This window comes from Humulus lupulus, chromosome 4, assembly GCF_963169125.1.
Source record: "Humulus lupulus chromosome 4, drHumLupu1.1, whole genome shotgun sequence".
Lineage (NCBI taxonomy): Eukaryota > Viridiplantae > Streptophyta > Magnoliopsida > Rosales > Cannabaceae > Humulus > Humulus lupulus.
In genome coordinates this window covers 121348668-121358467 of record NC_084796.1, presented here as the reverse complement: position 1 = coordinate 121358467, position 9800 = coordinate 121348668, and the positions used below count along the sequence as shown (strand labels likewise).

Sequence of the window (9800 nt, the reverse complement as noted above, 5' to 3'; positions counted from 1 at the left end):
CTTTAATATAAACCGTACAACTTAAAATGTGAGGGATCTTATATAAAAATATTAAACCATCATATTTTAATATTTTCATTCAAGGAATATTTGAAAGAGGGTCCTTACACAATAAAGAATTAGAAAAACTACCCAAGAAAAATCTAACATCAATTTGTTTACAAATTTTCCAACTTCATTGATATGCATATATTCTCATTGATAAGTCTTTTCATTCTCTTCTCTCTTAAAAGTTCTACGGGCTAACAAAATTTAACACATACTTTGGGAAAAAAAATATATAAAGCACTAAGACAATTCTGATGTATTGTCATATGAAAACCAACAACAGTGATGGAAAACATAATAGTTTTTGGTGTTTCACCATCTGTGGCAGCATACATATATTAATTGAACATAATTAATAAGTTTATCCTAGGTGACTTGAAACAAGTCACAACTCACAAGTGCGTATGACAGTACCATTGAAGTTTCATAGACAAGACAAAGATAACATTTTACAATGAATCGAAATCAGAACCAATTCAATGGACTTGTTTAGACTTTTTTTTTTTTTTAAATGTGGGGGTAAAGAAGTTGTAATTTATTTATTATACGCTTCCATCAGTGCAAATGGAAAAGCAGAAAAGTGGATTAGTAGAATGTACAGGACTAAGAGAAGGAATCTGATGTTCTAAATAATTTCGTGTTGTTTTCAATAGGATTACAAGAAGAAACTTGGCCCCATCTGTCAATTGCTTTCGAATACATGTTTGTCCAAAAAAGCCCTGGCCAAGTTACTGAAGCTGACACTCGTGGCTTCAGCTGCAGCATATCTATTGATGAGATCTACCACTTCTGGTTTTATAATCTCGTCCCTGTTAGATTTGTTGCAGAGATAATAAAGAGCTCCAAGTGCGGAATTCACCTAAAACAGTTGGATAATTAGAATTTATTATTCTTACAAGGTCTATCAAGTTCATTGAGTCTCAAAATCATAGTTAGGAATAGTTGAAATCTAAAAGCAAGAGAAAATATACAAACTAAAACAAGATCATTTAGGAGCTCTTATACAGGCCCAGTAGAACAAAGGAAGAGCTACTTGTATCAAATACATAAACACTAACATATCTCAAACATACAGTGTTTTTGACAGGGCTTGATAAACATTGAATTGCAAGAGGGACTCCCCCACATTGAGTAATTATTGCAGCATTTTCTGGTTCTACAAAACGAAATCATTGACATATAAAATGACTTATAAACAATTTATCAATAAAAAGAATCGATCTATCTGTTTACAAAAACAAGCCTCAAGCAAAGATTAAGTTAAGATCTAAAATCTCAGAGGAAAAACGATTCTATTTTTTATTTGATAGGGTTGCAGCCTTTAAACAGGCAAATACAAAGTATGTGACAGATTTGTCAAATAATTACAAAATATACTAGACTATTCTAATCACTAAGAAACAAGAAAGAATAAAACTATATAGGGAAACAAATAAATTGGATTTCATAGGGAATGACCAAATTAATATTGTACAGAAAGTTTCCAAATCTTTACTGATTTGGTTCAGATTTTCAACAAGATCACTGGTTAAAATATTGATGAACATACCAGAACAAGAATTGCATACCCCTCCTATTCCAAATTCCACAAGCTTCTCGTTTGGTTCTGTTATGCAGTCCAGAAAGAGTTCTAAAACATTGAGCTGTTTACAATCTTCACATGATTATCAGGTAAAACTTCGTAGATAAGAATATGAATTTACCACTCTAGCCAAAATAATTTATACCTGGCGCAGGAAAGAATAATTGTAAGGATCATAAGCAAAGTTGGCCAAATTAGCAACCGCTCTTTCTTTTGTTTCTGCATATAAAAATGAAATAGAAAGTAACTATTCTTTCTTGGAGCTGATAATAAGAACTAGAGATAAAAAAAAAACCAGTTGTTCATCAAATTTTCATAATATGTCAACCTGATTCGAACTCAGGGCCATCAGCTAGTTCAATTGCTCAGAATTGAAGTGTGGGTTGTGTGCGTGTGTGGGAGGAGATGGTTCGAATCCTAATACAAGTGCACTAAAAGTACAGGTGACCATATAGCCGAATAAACTCGACCATATAATCATTCACCATTTTCTTTCCTATCAAGTACTCAAGACATAGCACAACAATTCTTCTAGATGATTTTTAGAAAACAAATATGCATAAATAATATAATTTAAATCAAAATCTGTGGAATTTGCGTAGACCTGTAAATCTAAATTTAAAAACACAATACCGAAACAAACCTTCATTCGTAGCGTTCTGAAATTGAGTAACCAATTCCTGGAGCATGTTGATAATATGAAGCTTAGTGAAACAACATATGAATATACACATACAATTTATTAGGTTTGTGTATATATATAGATATATATTATATACTTAAAAGAAATTACCTGAAGGTATTGTAGCCTTGGAGTACCGTATCTTCCAGTGCGTTCCTTTTGCCTTTTTTCATTGGTAAACATTGTAGTATCTATGAGACAAACGGAAAGAGATCAGATGAGAAAGGGGTGCGGTTCTCTAATGGCGGGCCGGCGTACTCCTACCTCAGGAGCTTCCACTGAAATTAAAGTAGAAAAATTGATGCGGGAGCGGGTTTTGAATTGGGTATAAAACAAGAACTTTACTTGGGACCCTAAAATGTAAAATGACTTGTTTGACCTATTTTTCTATTTTATTTTTCAAATTTGTGTTTTCCAATGAGAATAAATTACAATTTTTTTTGTAATTTTCAAAATCTTTTCTAATGTTTCCTAAAAATAATTTTAAAAAAATAAAAAAATATGTTTAGATAATGAAAAATAACTTAATTTTAGAAAATATATTTTCAATGCATATTATTATAATTTATTTTTTAATAAAAAGCTACTTTAACTATGTTATTATCAATTTTCGTAATTGATATATTATGAGAATTTTCTTAAGCAGGGTATCACTTTTGCATTTAGTGTATGATTGTTTTTTATTTTTGACACTTAGAAAAATTATAATCCAATTTTTTTTTTGCATGATGATGTACATTATAGTTATAGTAGGCTTCCTACTAATTTTTGGAAAATTCTGAATAATTTATAGTACCGAAATCAGAGTTAAAAGTTGCACGCGCGTGTGATTTTTTTATACTTGTAGAAAACAAACTATTTGAACTCTGATTTCGACACTATAAATTATTCAAAAATTCCTAAAAATTGGCGGGATGCCTACTATAACTATCATGTATGTTCTGCAATACAAAAAAAAATATGTTATAGTTTCTCCGAGTACGAAAAATAAAAAACATCCATAGAATAAGGGAAAAAATAATCCCCATATCTAAGAAGCTCCCTATATTATGTACAAATATTGTTAGTTTCTCAAAAATAGATTCCAAAAAAAAAGAATCACAAATTTAAGCATAACCTATATGGGGCAACAAATACATATATCATAATTAAAAGTGAGCCCATTTCTTGATTTAAAAGATATATTGATGATGCAAAAGTGTATATATTATAAATAAATGTGCAAGTTTGAACCCCTTCACATAGTACAAGTGATTTCATTCACGATCAATAAAAAGTTTAGTTGTTTATTGAAGAATTTATTCGGAAATTACAACTAAAAACTAAAGTGGCACAATTCAACTTTTATTTTTTAAACTAATTTTAAAAGTTACTTTTTTTAAAAAAAAAACTATGCAATAAATATATTTATATATTAAATACTTTTTTATTTTGTTCTAAAAATATTTATATAATTTAATACTTGTTAGATATTTTGGAATATTTTTTATTTTAGTAATTTTATATTAATAAATCACATTAATATTGAGTTTATTATACACTGTGATATTATTTTGAGTTTTTTTATTAATACATTTATAGAAAAAATTTAGTGCACTTTCACGATATCTAAAAAGTTTAATTCATTAATATAGAACTTTAATTTTGTTTTTTGTAAAAATATGATAGGCTTCTCTACTACTAAGTTTTTCTTAATCTCTGTTTCCCCCTTTCCTCTCACCATCAATTTTCTCCATTTTTTTCCCCAACACTATTTCAATTATTTTTCCCTTCAGCACAACTATAATAAATTAGCCTTTTATGTTGTGATGCAATGGCTAACAACAATTATAATTAATTTGACTAGAAGACACTAAATGATAAGAGAACAATAACATATGACAAAGTATGTTGGATACAAAGCCATCTCCTGACACCATCTCTAATATGAGATATAAATAGTGTGCTATATTTGGTACAAAAAGCCAATATGTTTTATATTTAGCACAATTTTTAACATTATACTCCGATGTACAATTATAAAAACTATTGTAAAATTTAATATTTCATTAATGCTAATTTGATATTTATTGAAAATATACAAAAAGTAACCATTTTTCTTTATATTTTATTATTGATAGTATAAGATAATAATAAAATAATAATGTAAAAAGTATAGCATTTAATACAAATAGATAAAAATAATACTAAAATAATATAAATGACATAAAAGTAAATAAAAAAGTGTAACATTTATGATGATGCAAAATATGCACCATGTTATATTGTATGCAAAATTTGACCAAACTTTTAGCATGTGTCAAATTTGACACAACTTTTGGCACACCATTGGAGCAAATTTTTTGTAAAGTGGGCTATATTTTAGCAATGCATCACCAATTTAGCAATCTATTGGAGATGCTCTAAGCAAGCAAATAAAAAATGATTGAATGAGCTTAATCTAAAGTTTTCTCATACAAATAAAAAAAAACTCAAATATAGGCAAACAAAGCAATCAAGTCTTAGCTATCACACATCATAAGTGAAACCAAAAAAAGCAATAAAAAATTAAAACTTGAAAAGTAATGAATTTGTAATGTCACGAATTAGTTATTAAGGCTGGGTGTCTTTATTACTGTGCCTGGAGGGCATAATTGGATTTATATGCGGAATTAATTGAATAAATGTGTGACTACGTGGCATACATGATTTATATGGTAATATGAATATATGTGCATGTGTTATGTGTATTAAATATGCATGTGGGCCCGTTCTTGTCAATACGGGAATATTTGTAATTTTGACCTGTTGATGGTATAAATGTGATTATATGTATTGAATGATTGAGACCACATCATTATGTAGATATATTTGAGATGTGTGGTCTGAGGCGGTCCTAGGGAGCGGATTAGCGGAATAGTCACAACAGGGTTAAATACCCGGTTTAGGGTGAACCCAGGGGTATTTTGGGAATGTAGAATGTATTCAAGGTTGAACGGGTAGCGGGTAATTATTTATCGATGACTTAGGTATGTCGGGATAAGTGGAGAATTTATAAGACAATTTGAGGATTAGCAGGCATTGTGGCTAATGATCGTTTTGCCCTTGGGACCATTAAGGAATAAGATATGCTTAAGGGGAATTTTGGTCTTGTGTTAAGAGTGGGCTTGACCATAGGCACTAGTAGACTGTAGAAACTTAAGGAAACAAGGCCAGAACAATACAGTCTCTCTCTCCCTCTCTCTTTATGTCGGTTCTCCCTCTCTCCCTTCAAGCAATTGGGTGTTTTTTTAGCTTTTGAGGAGGAAAAGCTCAAACTTGAAGGATTTAAGTTAGAACTTGGGCATAGGCAGCTTGGGGCTTGCAGCTTGATAGATTAAAGGTAAGAATTCTCTGTGTGTTCCCTGTAACTCTGTATATTTTGAGGTGTTCTTGAGTGTTGAAGCTCAAGTTGATTTTGAGTTTTTGTTAGAGTTTTGAGTGAGTTTAGGGGTGGGGTTTTGATGGTATTACTGTACTGATAATGTTCTGGGATTGAGTTTTCATGTTGGGTTATGTTTGAGATGAATTTTAGTAAGGTTTTGGCTGAGGAAAAAGAAGAAAGTTTGGGTTCGAAGGGTCGTGTCGCGACCCGTATGAACCCAAGGCCTGGGTGAGGTTCTGTTTTGGAGGCGTGATGCGGCTCTCTAGGGCAAGTCGCGGCCCGTGTATTGAATTCCAGACAGGGAGCTTTCTGTCTGGGAGGTGCGCCGCGACCCTTAGGGGCAAGTTGCAGCCCGCCTGGGCAACTTTGGCCAGGAGGGATTTTAAGCTCGAGAACCCAAACTTAAGGGCTTGGGAAGAATTCTACTACCTGGTTTAGTAGAATTCGAGGCCCCGGAGGCAATGAGGCTTGAAGAAGTTATCCAATATACATTAGGTGCAGTAGACGCCATCTGGGAGAATGTCGAGTGAAGGCATGCTTTCTATAGGGAATGGTTGGGTATGTCAAGAAGGATTGCTCGAAATTGAAGACGGAAGAACCAAGGAGTACAGATAGCTCGACCCCAATTCGAGTGTCCACGTTGATACAGTCAGAGCCTGAGGCTAGTCCCTCAGAGGCGACCGGTTGGCTTTCTAGTTCTTGTTCCTTTTTAGAAACTGAGCTAGTTAAGTTTGGTGCTACGTACCTCTTAGAAGAGACATAGATATGTGGCACATGCTATGTGGTTGTCATGCCATAGGGCTTGAGATTTTAGTGACTGCCTAGGGAAATTGGTAATTTCCAGGAGATGTGTTAGGGTATTTCTGGTATAAAGTTAGCACCAATAATTGATTGAGCTGGTTCTATGAGGATTTTGATGTGATCCTGAGTGTGGATTTCTCTATCAAATAATGGACAACCCTGGATTGTAAGACAAGATGATGACTTCACCCAGTTGAGGTTACGGCATGCCTAGCTATTGAGGAGGGTATCATTAGGGCTATATTAGTTAGACCAGATGAAAACTGGATCAACCGATAAGGTTTCGGATTGGTTCACAAGGGTATCATGTCAAGGAATTGAGTATGCTATAGGATTAAGGTAGGGATAGAATTGGTAACAGTGACATCATGAAGAATGACACTAGCTCAGTAGAAAAAATTAAAGGGTCAGTTGAACAAGTATTTGACTTGAGGGTCGATCAAGTGGAGCATCTCATCATGGGGCACATCAATACCGTTTGCCAAAAATGAAGGATTCATTGCCCGATTACGAAGGTAGGACAATGCTCTCAATAATTGACCCCCTATCTGGTTATTACCAACTGAGGATCAAGGGACGAGACATATCAAGAATTACTTCTTGAACCAATTAGGATGTGATGGATTATCAGTGAAGGCTCTTAAACTAACCAGTGCTTCAACGGCCCAGGTAAGTTCGACAAGCAGAAAGTACAGGAATGGTATAGACAAGTCGTATTTAGATTAATTAAGGATGTCTCAGACTACTCCCAGTTAGATGCAGAACGTGAATAACAACTTCATTGGTAGTACCAAGGCTAAGGAAGCAGGGTTACAGGTAAGGTTCCTGAAGGGATAAGTTTTGGTTTCTCCAGAGAATATTCAAGGTCACGTTATGGGAAGTGATGGGATCATGTATGAGGTAATTAAGATGGAAAATGTAAGGAAATAGCTAAAGGAATGTCGTAGGGGGTGAGGATCACAGTGAGACCAGTAAGGCACATCGGCTACTACTTGAAGCATCTTCGAGGACATCCATACCTTGACTGAAGTAACGTAAGAACCTAAAGTTTGTCTAAATGGATAGTTGTGTACCAAATTTTCAAAAGTTAGAATAAAGGTTGGTTAGCATGCCACGATATTAAAATATGCATGTGATGGATTGATATGGGAGGACGACATGATGGACAGTGTCCTTGCTTAAAACATGAAATTACAGTGTGGTACGTCAAGGACTAGGGTGCGCTCGTGTGTAGACTAAAATGGGGGTTGTTCATGCTTCATAGTAGATGAAGGGATAAGAACATAGATGCTCTGCACAGGGCGTTGAGTCGACAACATTGCTAGAAATCCACAGTTAGGGTGAGGTGACAACACTTATGGAAAAGAAGTGCATACACTAGCATGAAGTTTAAAGTGTTTTGTCACCCATAGGGGGGTTTACCATGAGACAAAGGCACTAGCGGGAACTAAGGAAGGACCCACATTGGGATCCTTATTATATGGAGAAAACTAATGCGGGGGCTAACACCTTCAATGGGAAAATTCTGTTCCAGTTGTATGATTTGCCACAGACTACAGTAAAGTCAGATAAGGTAACAAGCAGGATTGGAATAGAATCTGCGAATGATAGTTGACAGATATACCTCTATGAATAATGAAATACAAAAAGAAGATCTTGTAAGAATGGTTAAGAATCCTACCATTTTAGCATGGATGGGTTAAGATATGAGGATCGGATGAGTGATTCGATGGATGCTGGCATTGAGGTGGAGATTCTGGATGAGTCATGTACTACCTCCTTATAATTGTTGTAACTAGGAAGTTTGAATGGGTGTTGAGACCAAAATTTATATACTGAGGTGCACTGCCTAATTCTTCTGGTAAGTAATGGATGATGGTCAGAAGCTAGAAAGGCTATTATGACTCTAGGATATCCTGGAGTTAATATGGAGAGATATAGTTATAGACCATAAAGGTGGGATTAGCTTAGAATACAGGTAAGATGAGTGGATACGAGAAGTTGTGACTCAATGGATTTGGTCCACACACTCTTTTTTGTGTGAGCGGGATATCATAGAAATGCGTATGTGTGAAGGGAGACCGTATGTCTCCGTGGATCACCGAAGCCGATAGTGTCGGATTGAGACCCTTTATTTCCCAAGTTCTAAAGAGGACCGTAAAGGGTGATGAGTATAAGATTTGGGATTTAGAATTATCGGTTACCTTCAGATTGACTGACAATCTAAAGGAATGATGTAGACTTTAAGAATTGTACCGCGAATATGTAAGTTTTCGAGACATTGAGGTAAGTACGATCCCTTGATTGAATAGTCATGATGATGAATGTCGGTCAACGACTAGAGTGACTCTGAATAAGATATAGTGAGATAGGGAGCGAGAAGTACTTGTTTAGGGAAATGAGATGGGGGACAAGAAGTATTTTGGTTCAGAATTGGTCTGGAGGATCAATGAAGTTGTTCAGGATTGTTAGGGCAGAAGCGTCTTCTTATTTGGAAGGACATAAGAGTTTGCAAATTTCAATGTGGGAATGTGGAGTTCCCAGATGGGAGACTTTGTATTTCTCTGAGTATTGTGGACTAGAAAGAGTAAGATATTTTGGGAAAGAAAGAGGGGCTTTGACTCCTAATTTGATAGACTTTTGAGATCCTACTAAGGACTAGGCTAGGGGCCTATAGATTAGCCTTACCCCAATATGGGTGGTGGCTCATAGGGTGTTACTGGCGCCAATGTCAAGGAAAGAAGTGTTAAGTATTACCACTGATGGGGTGAGAAGACTCTAGGATTTTAGTGGAATTTACTGTACAAGGAAAAGCCAGTGGAATTTTTGATAATTGAAATAAAGTCTTATAGAATGAGACTGTCACCCTTGTGAGTGTGTTACAAAGAGATAGCAAGGTAAAGGACTAGACTATAAGGCTGTAGTCTTATTTGTGGGATTGGTATCCCGAGACGTTTGAATAAATTTCGAGGAAGAAATTTCAATAAGGAGAGGATAGTTGTAACGTCCCAAATTAGTTATTAAGGCTGAGTGCCTTCATTACTGTGTCTGGAGGGAATAATTGGATTTATATGCGAAATTAATCGAATAAATGTGTGACTACATGACATACATGATTTATATGGTAATATGAATATATGTGCATGTGTTATGTGTATTAAATATGCATGTGGGTCTGTTCTTGTCAATACAGGCATATTTATAATTTTGACCCGTTGAGGGTATAAATGTGATTATATGTGTTGAATGATTGAGACCACATTATTATGTGGATATATTTGAGA

General features: G+C 34.6%; 1 protein-coding gene across 5 annotated transcripts; it reads right to left on the bottom strand.

The window, feature by feature from the left end:
- Positions 1-568: 568 nt before the first annotated feature.
- Positions 569-2649, bottom strand: LOC133830767 (uncharacterized). 5 transcript variants are annotated; one of them, XM_062260833.1, is made up of 6 exons: positions 2424-2640; positions 2274-2310; positions 1776-1849; positions 1598-1691; positions 1122-1204; positions 569-907 (listed from the first exon to the last, which is right to left on the bottom strand). In XM_062260833.1, the coding sequence occupies exons 1-6, from the start codon at positions 2493-2495 to the stop codon at positions 731-733; spliced, it is 537 nt and encodes a 178-aa protein (XP_062116817.1). In that variant the 5' UTR covers positions 2496-2640; the 3' UTR covers positions 569-730. The 5 variants fall into 5 exon arrangements, with proteins under 5 accessions (XP_062116817.1, XP_062116819.1, XP_062116822.1 ...); XM_062260835.1 differs by lacking the exon at positions 2274-2310 and having other exon boundaries at positions 1617-1678; positions 2424-2649; XM_062260838.1 differs by lacking the exon at positions 1122-1204 and having other exon boundaries at positions 1617-1691; positions 2424-2648.
- Between the last annotated feature and the right edge of the window lie 7151 nt (positions 2650-9800).

Coding starts and splice junctions, on each gene's coding strand:
- LOC133830767 (XM_062260833.1), bottom strand. CDS start 2,495: ATGTTTACCAATGAAAAAAGGCAAAAGGAACGCACTGGAAGATACGGT. Junction 1,692..1,775: donor ATTATTCTTTCCTGCGCCAG/GTATAAATTATT, acceptor GATTGTAAACAG/CTCAATGTTTTAGAACTCTT. Junction 908..1,121: donor CAAGCCCTGTCAAAAACACT/GTATGTTTGAGA, acceptor CAACTGTTTTAG/GTGAATTCCGCACTTGGAGC.